General features: G+C 40.3%; 2 protein-coding genes across 2 annotated transcripts in view; one reads left to right on the forward strand and one right to left on the reverse strand.

Moving 5' to 3' along the window:
* Positions 1–14,927, forward strand: part of DOCK1 (dedicator of cytokinesis 1) — a 696,032-nt gene that overhangs the window by 309,553 nt on the left and 371,552 nt on the right. The window lies entirely within an intron of this gene.
* The window catches only part of INSYN2A (inhibitory synaptic factor 2A), an 82,525-nt gene continuing 72,396 nt past the window's right edge, over positions 4,799–14,927 (reverse strand). Inside the window, exon 4 of the mRNA XM_082266716.1 lies at positions 4,799–6,082. Within this exon, the coding sequence (XP_082122842.1) occupies positions 5,899–6,082 (184 nt within the window). The 3' untranslated portion in view covers positions 4,799–5,898. The remainder of the gene's footprint in view (positions 6,083–14,927) is intronic.

Here is a 14,927-nt window from a genome sequence, read left to right on the forward strand (position 1 = left end):
GGAAAGTGCAGAGGTTTGTGGCACAGTCTCGGGATCCTCTGGCCGACGCCACAGACGCATTAGTGGCTCCTTAGTGTCTGTATTGTCTGATTTCGCTTTTCCTCCTCTCAAGCTTCTGCCGAGACTCCTGCAAAGATTTCCAGGCAGAAGGGATTCTGGTCATCCTAGTGGCTCCAGACCAGCCTCGCCGGTCTTGGTACTCTGATCTGTTACAGCTGGCCGCCGATGCTCCTTGGAAACTTCTTCTCAGGGAAGATCTGTTGTCACAAGGGCCAGTCTTCCATCCTTCTTTACAGTCACTGGCTTTGACAGCTTGGCTGTTGAAAGCCAGGTGCTGAAGGATAGAGGGTTATCTGACTCAGTGATTTCTATGCTGTTAAAAGCTAGAAAATCTACTTCTAGGAAGATTTAACATCTTACTTGAAAGACGTACATTGCGTTTTGAAAATCCCTCAGGGTTCACCCTCCCTCCTTTTCAGTGACACGGATCTTAGCTTTCATCCAACGAGGGGTTGAGCAGCGCCTGACCCTGGCAGTTTTTCAACGTCACACCTTGGTGCATACCTTTCTCCAGGGAGTGAGACACTTGGTTCCTCCAGTGCGGTCTCCTTTGCGGCAGTGGGACCTCAGTTTGGTGGCGTCAGTTCTTCAGAAGCCTCCCTTTTGAAAACATTTGGGAGGTCCCCCTGCTTACACTATCCCAGAAGGTGGCCTTTTTGGTGGCTATTACTTCTGTGCGCAGTGTGTCGGAGTTGGCGGTGCTGTCTTGTTGTTCGCCTTACCTGGTGGTTCACAGGGTTAAGGTGGTTCTTCGTCCATGTTGGCATTCCTTTCAAAGGTCGTCTCTGATTTTCATTTGAACGGAGGCATTGTGTTGCCCTCTCTGCGTACCAGGCCTAAGCATCCTGAGGAAATTGCCTTGCATTCCCTGGATGTGGTTCAGGTAATAAGGGTGTACCTGACAGCTACGGAGTCTTTTAGAAAGTCAGACTCACTATTTGTCCTCACGGATGGACCTCGCAAAGGGTTGGCCGCTCTTCTGCGACCATTTCCCGATGGATCAGACAGACTGTGGTTACACTAACTGGCACTTTGGCGCTTTATGGGAACCAGTGACATGAATACAGTGATCTGTGCTAAAACGTATGCACTATCACTTTACTAATGACACTGGCTAGGAAATGGGGTTTAAATAGGGTGACCAAAGGGTTAAATGTGTGCCTAATCTGTGTGTGCGAACTATGTGTGCTGTTTTTACTAAGGGATCTGATTGATTTTATTCCCTTCATTGCAGGGAAAGAAAACCCATCAGGTCCCTGCTGACAGAACAGGGCTCTGCCTTGTTTACATCCTCGCTAGTCAGCAGGTGCCAGCATACATCCATTGGCTGGCACTAGCTGATCGGCTTGTGCTGTGTCTAATCACAGCACAACCAAAGCGCCGGCGGCTTACACACTTGCTACCTGGAAGTGCTGGATCAAGTACTAGGTACGTGATCCAGCGCAGGAGAGCTGCCTTGCCGCCGTGCATCTAAGTGATGTGGTTGTCAAACCGTTAATTATGTTTTTAGGTTTATTAAGTACAGCGCAGTCACAACATTTTTTTTATTCTTGTATTGTTGGAGACTCCCTTAAAACAAACCACGCTGAGCTCAATATTTAGTAGTGGCTTGCAGAATATTAATTGGGACATTCGCCTAAATAATTGGGTAATGTGTTCATTGTTAAGTACTGAAGTGTAAGACATGCAATAACTCAGTAGTAAGCTCTTACTGGTCCTCCTACTATATTGGCATTAACTTGTAAAGGAAAAAAAAAATAAAACTCTCAAATATAACTTACAAAAATAGACCTAATACAGTTGTTGGTTTTTATGATACTTGGCCTGTGCTAAAAAATTTACTATAGGAGCTGCCTGGAATGTATCCTCTTAAAATAAATGATACTTAGGATTTAATTTCTAAACTTTTACTCTGCTTTTCTTTAAAGTAACAGGTTACTATGATAGAAGTCTATAGCTCTTTTTTCCACATTCCCTTACCACCTTGATCCACCACTGCAGTGCCTGTAAATTCACAGGACATAACTTTCTTTACAAGTGTCAGTACTTGGTCTAGTTATTGCTTGCTCAGGCACAGTCACTGCACTGTAAGTGCCACATGTTCCCTGTTGAAGTACTGAGCATTGGCCAGCTGCGCCATTGGGAACATATGGGCAATGCTAGTTCCCTGAGTTGTTTGGTATCCTGTGCGCCTGTTACTTTACCTAGTACTACTGGTTTGCTCTAAAGGGTATCTGTATTCAATTATGTCAAGTGAATGTCTTTCAATTTGGTCGATATTAACTACTCGCTATCCAAAAATTGGAGCCCTTTGTCTGTCTACCAAGTCCGTTATCCCTTTTATAAATAAAGATATAAGATCTTCTACTGTTTTAAAGTCATTTGCATTTTTATCTATTATGTTAAGAGATATATATATATATATATATATATATATATAGAGAGAGATCTAGAGAGAGAGATTGATTGATTGATTTCTCTTGCATAAAGTCCTGGATCAAAATTCCATTTCTCTGTTTACCTTACCTCGCTTCCCTCACTACTCCTTTCTCCATCATAACTTGACATTTAAATCAGAGGTGTCAGCAAACCAGGGGAAAAGTTACATATCTTTAACACTGTGAGTTCTTGGGCCTAGTAACCAATTGGGAGAGCAGGACCTGGAATCGCCAGGCAGGGTCCTAGCTGAAATAGAGGTAGGAGTGGTGGGGGGATCGGGAAAGGTGAATTTAATTGGGGGGAGGGGGGGTTGGCAGAGAGGCCCTTTGCAGACACACTATCACCTTACACCTGCATGGGTAAAGTGTCGGCATCTCTAACCAAAAAGAGAGACATTTAACATAGCACAAATTTATTCTATGCATTAATTATTTACAAGGGTTTGTAGAAATGGTAGTTTTCCTGTCCAAAAGTAAGATACTTTATATTTTTCAGATACATTGTTCTATTTGTTTCAAAGAATAGCTATTACAGGGGATAGTAGATTGTTTTGATTTCATGCCTACTTTTAAATTCTGCTACTTGTGAAACATTTATAAGGCTAGAAATAACTTGCCTCAAGGCTTTCTCTGGCATCCGGCATACTTTGTGTTGGTAATCGATCTAAACATGGTTTATTATTCTTTGAAATATATATTTGTTTTGATGGTGTTACATTTTCCTTAAACATTCTCTGTTGTGCCAGTTGAGGAAAGTTTCATATACTTCAGACTCCAGGATGTTTAATTTTTTTATTACTTAATACAAATTTCTGTAGAAAATAAATGCAGCTTACTTACCTTTTTTTTTTTTTTTTTTTAAATATGAAGGTGCAGAAAATGTCTCTTAAGATATACATACAAATCATCTATGGCATTTTAAAATAATCATCTTTAACAGTACATCTGATTGATAATGAGAGGTGTGGGTGGTTGTGGGGGAAAAATGCAACCTGTAATATCAAACCAAAAGCAGTGTTTTTCATGTTTTTATATTCTACTAGTGGATTCATAATTTATTGGCAATACTTTATTTGGGGACTTTAAAACATTGTTTTAATTGTGCAATATAAACATATGTATCTTTAATTAAAAAACATTAAAAAATACAGTAGAATTTTTCAACCCCTCCCATCAAGTGAAACAATTGCACTTCCTTCTTGGCACATACCCACTATTCCTTTTACACATACTAGTTTTATACACAAAAATAATTTAATATTTTTTATGTACAATTTTAGTAGCCCTATTAAGCAAGTCTGACATATCCAATAAAGCATATTTTTACCTGGGCATAATTACAGTTTTGTACAATATTAATGAAAATGCACAATCCTTACACTAGCTTCAAATTATCACATAGTGATAGAAAAAAAAGCACCTTCTACATGATAGCTTTTACCTTGAAACCTGCCTATCTGAATTTTACATTTTATAAATCTATACCTTAAGCATCTTCACCATTTCATACATCAGTTTTGAAAAATATTTTATCATTCACATTCTACAACTGTGTTTGGGTACAACAACCTAGTACATAGTATTTTATATTCCAGGTTGAAGAGTTGAAATAAACTTCCACACAGATCAAACTCTTGAAAATATAAAACAGTGCTTGCCACGTGGTTTATCTTCAATATTTCCTTTGTAGGCATAAGAAGATATTATAAATTATTTGTTTAATGTTTTTAGTTGCTGCATTTCCAAATGTAGCAACCACATCTCTATTTTCTATTGTTTTTTCTGCCTTTTTCAATGTTTGTGGTCTTTTTACTTGACTTGAATGTTAAGCTATTTATCTGTATCCTTAAGTGAAATTGTGATGCTAGATGACCTAATGGTTTCAACATTGCAAACCTGTATACAGCTACACTTATTTATCAATATAAGCAAAAAAATATATATTTTCATAAGCTTTAAGAAGCTCTCTGGGAGGCAGATATTTTCAGAAATGCTGCAGAAAAAATGTCTAAAGCTCTAAATAAACTTGGCCATAAGGCATATTGCAATTATTTGAAATTGCTTAAAATTTTAAATAGACGTCCTTCTAGCATTCTTCCTTGAGACTTCAAAATAAAGTTTAGCCACAGGATCTAGTGTATTGAGGGGCATATAACAGTTGCAATATTCCTTATCGTATACATATTTTTCAAAATTATTACAATCAACTCTTAAGATTGCAAATTTTTTTTTTTTAAGAAGAGAAACAACTTAGGATTTAACACTGTTATTTAAATATTAAGGTTATTTTAAATTGCTTTAATTTCAAATTTGTTAAAAATATAAATATACATAACTTTTGTTTTGAACTAACTGACATAGAATAATGTATATTACATTTCTCTAAATCATATTTTTGTATTCAAAAGAATGTAAATTTGTATGACCATTTGTAAGAAACATAGTGCCAAATTAGGATCAAATAAATAGCTAAATAAATAAATATTGGCTTCTTGTATAATGGCATGGCATTTGAAATTTCAGAATAAAAAAACAATTTCCGACCAACAATATTCCAACTCCAGTTGGGAAACTTTAGTTAGAATTTAAATATATATTTGTAATAGTTTGGGCTTTATAGGGTAGGAAAACATTAGAAATTAGGTCTAAGAAAACAGTGTCCCGTAGCCTTGACCCTGTCAACGAACAATGAGATTAAAGGCATGTTCTGACTTTGGGATATGACTGGCTTTTTGCACTTGCTCAAATTCAATGTCTTTTCTCTAGAACATTAAAATTAGCATGAGAATGATTGAACTCAATTATTCTTTAGCACGGGAAGGTAAATACACACACTTAGTCACACCTTTGAGATTTTCACTGGTCTCCGACCACTTGAAAATTTGTGCTTTCTCCAGATTTTGATGTGCTGAGAATTGCACATATCACCTGCTTGGATTTCACAAGAAAATTTAAAAATGAAAGACCCCTTCTACTGTAAGGCTATAATCTTTCTTCTTCTATTCATTTGAAACAAAGGCTTTGGAATCCAGAAGCAAATTATATCTGTTGCTTATGCTGAACCAATAGGAAAAAAGGGAAACAATTCAAACTTCCAAACATGTTATTTTTTTCTTCGCATTTGGTAATTCAGATTTTAAATCCAGATTTTGTATCCCAAAAACTGAAATGCTAGTAAAAGTTGGCATGTTGTGATTTTTTTATTTTATTTTATACCTTGCTCCTGCAAGTTGAGTTGCAAGTATAAAGGCCTTTTTGGTACGCACAGTAGGTATCTGCATACTGCCCAACCATTTTACTTCTTGATAACCTCAAGTTAACAAGATCCCTTTTTGAGTGAACTGTTGGATTTCACACGTGTGCCTAAGATGGCCCAAGGCTCAGTATTCAGCAGACTTTGCTAAAGAAACCAGAGTTTCCATCTTCCGTGTTTTTTAGATTCTGTTTTGGATTTTTGCTTGGGAGTTGATGTGTAACTCTCGGCAGGGTAAGGCAAAGGTGCAACCTGAGTTTCCTCAATGGGATGGAGTTTTTTCAACACTGGTTGGAGTTTGTCTTCTTGCTGTTTGAAATCCAGTTCGACACTGTAATGTAAAATACATTGGAAAGAAAAGAAGCTGATTAGTTTATTTTTTTGTATGGAATAGAATAATAATGCAAGTTAGACAGTTCACAAAAGAAGACTGTTAAACTAAAATGAGGAAGTAAGAAGGGCACAAACACGTATCCTAGTTATTGCAGTCAAGCCAACATTGATGGATTTCTTACTCCATTATGAAGAGCGTTAGTATTGGCTTGCGTATTTTGGTAAGCACAAACGTACTTTAGTTAATGCTTAAAAATGTATATAGAGCATAAGCTTTGGATAGAGGAGGTAAGATTAAAACTCATGTCAGTTTCTTTTTTTGCTGTTTGTGCTCAACTGGGAAGATTCCTTTCTTTCTTATCCTGGCAATGGCTCTGTTAGCTGTCATAACCGGTATCATCATTGGCAAATTTACTCTCACCTCATGTTCTGGTGACATTGTTGTCATTTTCTATTTACCGTCACTTACTTTCTTGGTGACAGTGATCTTAAGGACAAATAGGAGGGTTGTATTTCCCTAGCAAGGACACAGACAGCAATAAATACTTGTTGGGGGGGTTCTAATCCTTCTGTATATCAAGTGCCAAAAAAAGGCCTTTGCATATACTATACGCCTAGCACCAGCTTATTTTTTTTTACTTTTGGATAGATTAAAAATATTTAATGCACATGAAGAAAAGAATTGGAGGGTGCAGTTGTCACCACGATAGCAATATATTAACAATTCCCCTCTAACCCCCTCCCCCAAAAAAAGCTAGCTTATTTGTCCCTGTTTAAGAGTATTTCTGTGTTTTTTAAGAGTTCAAACTAGATGTAAACCCTATATGAATAACATTTAGTTTTATAAACTGTTGCCATCTTTTATTTAATTAAATTCTTTTTTTTTCCATCGTTTTGTTGCATCTTAGTGCTGCTGATCTTCTGCAGTCGCTTTCAGCCACTTCCTGACGACACTATAGTGGACCAAACCTTAATGTGTTGAAAGGCCCTTGCAGTCTCCATCTACCCATGTGACAGAGTTAAAAAGTAGGAGCACAACTGGGAGACAGGGATATAGAGTATTGAAGTGCCTGGACAGGGATAGTTGTGGGTGGGACTCAACACATCCAATTGGGGACTCACTCGTGCTCGCTAATGCCTGCACATTTAGGATGAGGCTACGGTCATGTGACATCATCGTTAGGGCAGCGCTTGGACTTGGAAATGAGACGGTTTCTCTTGCTCAGTTAACCATTTGTGTATGTTATACTCCCATAAACTCTCCAAATGGATGCAGCAATTCCAAGTGAGTAATGTGTAGCCTGTACCCCCTTCCACCAGTACAGCCCGACATGTCTCCTCACTCCCAGTGACATTATAAAACTTCTGCCTGACACAGAGTTCATCTCTTCACATGTTCCTGAGCTTCTTCATTTCCAAGGCCTCTGACTCTCTCTACTTCTCTTTCATGACACCTCCAGCTAGGTACATAGGATACCCTGTATGGTGCTATTGGTGCCTGTATGTGGGGCATCATTACTAGGGAGGGGGCCAAGCTCGCAAACCCCCCTCTCCACCAGGGCCCTCCATCACCCCCTTTCATGTCACTACTGCTCCCACTGGCTAACTGCATAAGCAACTGACATTATTCTGGTTGCCCCTAGCAACAGCAATATAGCCTCTTCTCCTTCCACCACAGGTTAGACCCTTGTAATATGTCCACAGTGACTTCTCTTTATCCCCCTTTCAAGCCCTGTTCTTTGATACATCTTGCATGCACCGCTTTAGTGACTTTAGAACAGGCAACCTGGCTTAACAGTAAAGTTTTTTTACTGAAGTAGTTAAATATAACTGATGAATTTCTCAGCAACATCTTCCATACACATTCCTGTATCAAGTCCTCTAAGTTCCCTTTTTTGTGTGTCCCTGGTGCTCCCTTGTGCCAAATGAGGTGGTCAGGCCTTGATTATATGAGAAAGTCAATTTAGCAGCAAAGTCCATATTCCTTGGAACCCCGACAGGGGTCCTCCATAGGTTGGTAAAAGTAGCAAAGTGGTGACTACATTCTCCGCAGCCCTCTTTCTCTTACCAATTGAGAACAACTTGAAGCCCTTGACCTAGATAGTTACCCTTCTATATGCTTTGTCCAGCAGGTGGTGGCACTCTTCAGAAAAGCCCAGGAAAATCTGGGTAGCAAAGGTAACCCTGACCCACCAAACCACACCACTTCTCTGCTGGTCAACATTCATTTAAACAGTGCAGCTCACACAGTGAAAATACATTTAACCCAGAAAATGAGTACAGCCAACACAGTAGTACCTCAGTAAGCATCTGCTTATACCTTCATGGAAGGATCACCAAAGATTATTTTTAATCAAGGCTGCAGATTTAATAATAATGAAAATTTCTTCTGACATTACTTTTATGTTCAACCTTATAATAGATTTTTTTGTTTGTTCGGTTTATATGTACGTTAAAGGAAACCTGTACTGAGAGAAATAGGTGGACTATTACAGATAACACCTTATGAAAATACTAGGTGTCTGGTTGTCAGATGGGCCCAGTGACTTCATTATTTTAGTTTCCCTGGAAAAATTCATAATATCCAATATTGTTCTGACTTCATTAGCTACCTGCAGGTTTCTAGTCAGTGAAAAAAAAAAAAGGTATTGAAACCAGAGACCATCAGCAATCAGCATTTGGAGAAAGAGATCAGCAATGACAGCTCCCGTATTCAGTACAGGGCTTCTTCTAAGAAAAATAAACTGGTTGTTAGATTTAAGGTCCCTTTTCAAAGTTGTCAAACAGCATACACAGCTCCATTTTTCAGTTTTTAACGTTTAATGCAGTTTTGGGGACTCGTATTGAAAGTGTACATATTTCTTTTGACATTTAATGCTCAGTAATTGCTGCACAAGGTTCTGATCATTCTCTTAAATGTGAGATCAAAAAGTACAGCTTTCTGCCTGCCATTGCTTAACTCCCTGATTTAAAAAAAGAAGAAAAAAATGGAAAATTAGACACTGTCTTTTAAAATGTTCTAGTCCAACATCTGCTTCTGTTCCTGGTATTGAATCACTGAAGATATCCATTAGGGAATGCCAATGCAGTTTGAGTTAAAGCAGAACTCTAGGCAAAAATCCTGCTGCCTAGTTCTTTATAGGGTATAGAGACCATGAGTTTATCTAGCCACTTACGGACCACCCGCCACAGTTTTACGTTGGTACTTTGACATTAGATACCGGGGTTATGACAGCAGATAGCTGCCATAACCCCGGTATTTTTTTTTTTACTGCGGGCAGTCCGCTTTAACATAAGGGTGGTCCCAGCGGCGGATTCCCCCTGCGATCACCCTTTTGGGTGGCCGGAGCGGTGCCCCCTTCGCCGCTTCCTGGTCATTTTCCCCTCTTACCGGACCCACCAGGTAGCAGGGAAAATGATCCAGTCTGCTGTCCCCTCAGGCAGGAAGTTGAGTGAGGGCAAGAGGGCCCTCACTCAACTCTTTGGCCTTGGAGGATCGGAGCAACGTCATACGTCGCTTCCTAGCAACGGATTTAAAGAGCCCATTTTTTTCATCATGAAAAAAAAGGACCTTTTTTTTTTTTCACTGTTTTAGTGTAGATGTGAGATCCGAGGTCTTTTTGACCTCAGATCTCACATTAAAGAGGTCTTGTCATGCTTATTTCTATTATAAATATATATAACCAAATTAAAACAGCACTTGCATAAAAAAATGTTAAATCAACTGTAAATAAAAAGTTGACAAATGAAGTGCAAAATGTGTCCCCAAAAAAAATATATGCATATGATAAATGTCCAAAAAAAGATTCAATCAACAGAACATATTCCAATACAGTGTCCAAATAAGTGATCAATCAATAAGGTGCAAGGTGCTCCAGTGCAAACAAACATTCATGCTCCAGGTGACTGTGACCCCTCCAGGAACCCTACTCACCAGAACGAATGGATCCTGACTAGGGTCAAGAAAGCCTGTGTATAAATGGATGTTGTTATGCACCAAATCTTCTCCTTAACAATAGAAAGGCTAGGTGGATATTCTTGGTAAAAGGTGGTACTGAATGGCTCCAAAGGATAAATGGCAAAACAAGAGACCAGGGATAGTGAAGCCCGTTTTCAAAAGTTTAATTATATAAGCCAAAAAAACATACTCAAAAGTCGCAAGCCATGGTTGTCTGTCTTGCAAACGTTCCCTGTCTGTGAAGTATATTGTGGCCCTACCTCAGCATAAGCCTCTACCATATTTGGACTTCAGTTGTCCATATTGGGGGACACCCGGTCGGCTTCATCATCCGCTATATTATCAACCTAGTCAGGGTCCATTCGTTCTGGTGAGTAGGGTTCCTGGAGGGGTCACAGTCACCTGGAGCACGAATGTTTGTTTGCACTGGAGCACCTTGCACCTTATTGATCGATCACTTATTTGGACACTGTATTGGAATATGTTCTGTTGATTGAATCTTTTTGGACATTTATCATATGCATATATTTTTTTTTTGGGGACACATTTTGCACTTCATTTGTCAACTTTTTATTCACAGTTGGTTTAACGTGTATTTATGCAAGTGCTGTGTTAATTTTGGTTATATAAGTTTTCTGAGTTTTTACTTGGTAAGCAGCAGCTGCAATATTCACTTATTTATTTATTTATCTATCACTACACCCCCTTTTTTCAGTTTAGCGTGGGTTTAATTTCATTTTTTACTATTTCTATTATAAGGGATGTTTACATTCTTTGTAATAGGAATAAGTAATAAAAAATGTAGAAGAAAAAAAAACAGTGTAAAAATAAAAGATAAAATAAATAGGAAAAAAAAATGAAAGCGCCCTGTCCCAGTTAGCTCACACGCAGAAGCGAACGCATACGCAAGTCGCACCCACATATGTAAATGGTGTTTAAACCACACATGTGAGGTATGGCCACGATCATTAGAGTGAGAGCAATCATTTGAGCCCTAGACCTTCTCTGTAACTCTTAACTGGTAACCTGTAGACATTTTTAAAATGTACCAATGTTTGTCGCCATTCCACGAGAGTGCGCAATTTTGAAGCATGACATGTTGGGTATCTCTTTACTGGGCATAACATTATCTTTCAGGAAATAAATTGGGCTAACTTTACTGTTTAATTATTTTTTAACTTAAAAAAGTGAATTTTTCTGAAAAAATTGCGTTTGTAAGACCACTGCGCAAATACGATGTGATAAAAAAATATTGCAACAATCTCCATTTTATTCTATAGGGTCTCTGCTAAAAAAAAAAAAATATATATATATATATATATATATATATATAATGTTTGGGGGTTTTGGGTTCTAAATAAAAAAAAAAAAAAAACTTATTTTAACTTGTAAACAACAAGTCAGAAAAGGGCCCTGTTCGGAAGTGGCTAGAGCAGGACACGATGAAAGGAACTCTAAAACACACACATGTTGATTTACTTAAACTGGAGAGTGCAAAAAAACCCTGGAAGCGGGTTGGTTTTTATGCAGAGCTGTACCAGATTTCATACTCTTCAGTTTTAGTAAATGAACCCCAATATGTCCAATTAAGTAAGAAGCCAGGTAACCTATGAGTATTTTTCAGAGGAAACTTGGGCCTGATACCTGAGGAAATCTATAGCAACACGGGGAATACATACAAACGTAAATTGTCTTCAATACAGGGTTTCCATAGTGGCATATGAAGTTGCACTTAAAAGTGTTACTAAACCCAAAGTAAAATCAGTCTGTAAATGCAGTAAAGCATGCTTGTTATACTCAATGTGGAACCTAAAGGGTTAATCCTCCACATTGTGTAAAAAGGCTGTTGGACCCTGTCTTCTCTGACCCTTCCCTTCTTTTACTGTCCCCAATCCATCTGCTGATAGAACAGAGCCTTGGAGGTACTCTGCACATGCTCAGTTTAGTGGGTTTTGCTAGAGTTTTTTTTTAATTATATTTCAGGATTTATATAGTGCCAACAGTTTGGGAGGGTGCATGTGATCAGCACAGGGCCAATTAGCACTGTCCAGACAGAGGGTCAGGGGTCATGCAGCTTCATGGGACAATCAGAGGAGAATGAAAACTCCTACAAGCTTTAACCAGTGCTCAGCTAGACGCTGATAGAAGTCACAAGACTGATATATGCTGCTCAAAAGTAAAGGTATTTAGCAATTTGTATATACTAAACTAATTGCATTTCCATGTTCTGTGTACTGTGGGAGACCAGATATAGTAAATGCTGGGTCTTCGGTTTAGTAACATTTTAAGGCAGTTTTAAAAGGCACATTATTCCAGTTCTTCAATAATACTACATGTCTTTAACGCAATAATTGCAATCAAAGCAAGCACTTTTTTCATCTGCAGCAGTCTCTTGCAGACCTCGTACAGCAGAGCTTAGACTGGGAGAGGGAAAACCAGCTAAATGACCCAGTCAGCTTTGCTCAAGTGCTAACAAGAAGCATTCTGATAGGAGCAGAGTGATAGAGAAAATAGCGCATTAGTCTTCTGCTTCTCCTTTCACTGTCCAGTCACAGACTGAGACCTGTAAGTCTTAGTTGTGGGTATGCTGACTCCTCCAAATATGTCTGCCTTTGTCCATCTCCCTTGGATAGGACTGATGCGATTAGTAGTTTACTTAAGTAAGATGACATTGGTTTCGTTCATCGAAGGGCACAGCACTCCATAAATAATAACTAGTGGGTTGTATTGCCTCCAGCAGTAGGACTGCACCTGGCTAAGCCCATGGGCCCTCCTGAGCTGGTATATAACCCCCCCTCAGCTCTAGGTAATTCGTTTTATTTCTGTCTAGTCAGGAGTAAGGACCTAGGCTCCCGGCTGGGATCTATGGTCCTAGCAATTTTCTCCTTCCTTACATCTTTTTGGTGTTCTCTCAGGAGATCTACAATCAACTGCCGGGCTGGGTGACGGGCTGGATAATCTAGATCCAGTGGTCCCCCTAGCCCAGCCAGCGAGCGCGTGCAGACCGCAGCTACGCGCTAGGTCGGCTGCAACATAGCCTCACAGACAGAGGCTGGCTCGCGAGTTAAACGTCTTGCAGGGTTACATACAACTGGGCTTGGGTCTGAGTCACAACGGTCCCTTGGCCGACAGCTCCCCTACTTCAATGGCGAGGCGCTCTAACTGGAGAGTTACCCGCACCATGAAAGGGTAAGTACAGTCCCCCTTCACATTTTGGTTGTTTTATTTGGGGTGGACGCGGGTAACCTCCAGGGGCAGTCAGACCTGCCTGCAGGTTCCCTCCTCCCATCCTTAATTCCCTCACTGAGCTGGGCTCCCCTCTATCCCCACTCTGTAAGGGTCCTGGGATAGTGTGGGTCCCAGTGTAGGAGGCCCCTAGGTGCATGCCCTGCTGTTGAAGTGTGGGGGGGTCCCAATGGAAAGTGCACAGCAGAACTCCCCTAAACCCCTCCCTTCCCCTAAACCTGTGCCCTACCTTCAAGGGTAGCTTGCAGAGGGTGCAGCGTTGCAGAGGCTGCAGGAAAAATCCTGGCAGCATGCTTCAGTGTATGTAGCGCATGGTTGCCGATTTCCCTTAGTCTGGCTGATCTCCGGTTGGCGGCCATGTTTGTGTAGTTGGACGATGTCACGGGGGCCATTTTCCCTTAGTCTGGCTGGTCTACGGTTGGCAGTCATGTTTGTGTAGCCGGATGATGTCTGGTGGTATCACCTTCAAGAAGTTCTTGTCACGAACTTCGGCGGATACCGAAGTTCCTGACAAGGTCACAGGGTCCTCTTGACAGATGCTGCAGGCGTCCATAGGCCATGGTAATGCCAGTATCATCCTCAGCTAAGGCTTCTTCCTCAGTTCCTGTGAGGAATCAAGAGCGAGGATCTTCCAATCATCCTGTTGGCTGTAAACATCTCTTGGTGGCTTCCTCTTGGAGAAGACCAGTTGTCCCAAGGGCTGATCTACCATCCTGCTTTACAGTTGCTGGTTTTAAAGGCTTAGCTATTGAAAGCCAGGTACTTAGGGATAGAGGTCTGTCTGGAACAGTGATCCCTACTATGGTGAAGGTGAGGAATTTGGTCTTCCAGCAAGATATACCATTGTACGTGAAAAGCGTACATTTCTTGGTGTGAGTCGATTGCCGCTCATCCTAGATCCTTTTCTGTGGCTTGGATCTTAATGTTTTGTCAACAGGGCATTGCTCAGAAGTTGGCCTTAGGTACCATCAAGGGCCAGGTGTCTGCCCTGGCAATCTTCTTTCAGCGCGACCCCTGGCCACGCACTCTTTAGTTCGTACCTTTATTCAAGGTGTTTGAAATGTGGCTCCACCGGTACGGTCTCTCTTGCCGCCATGGGATTTAAATTTAGTACTTTCAGTTCTCCAGAAATCTACATTTGAGAATATTCGGGAGATTCCCTTGCCTACATTATCCCAGAAGGTGACATTCTTGGTGGCTATTACCAACCAATCAGACAGAAAGTCTCCCTATATTACCCCTCCCACAAGTTCCTCAATTTTGTAGCAAGCAAAAAAAGGCCCCATACAAGAGGGGAGGGACCTCTGTGTCCCGTGATGTACTCCAAGAAATGTATTTTACAGGTAATCTGTGGTAAAAAATCCATATTTTTTCGTACATCACGGGACACAGAGCAATATTCTTTACCATATGGGACACCCCTTAGAAATGCATCTGAGGGGAGAGGGACACAATAAATACCGCCATCAGACTACAAAAGGTCTACACGGCTGCCTGCAGAACACTGTGGCCAAATGCAGACTCCTCCTGGGTCCTAAAATCTACTCGATGGAAACGAGTGAACGTATGCACTGACGACCTTGTCGCGGCTTTGCAATTCTGAGCCATAGAAGCTTGATGGCGAACTGCCCAAGAGGCA

This window comes from Pelophylax lessonae (assembly GCF_965119305.1).
Source record: "Pelophylax lessonae genome assembly, chromosome: 9".
Classification (NCBI taxonomy): Eukaryota; Metazoa; Chordata; class Amphibia; order Anura; family Ranidae; genus Pelophylax; species Pelophylax lessonae.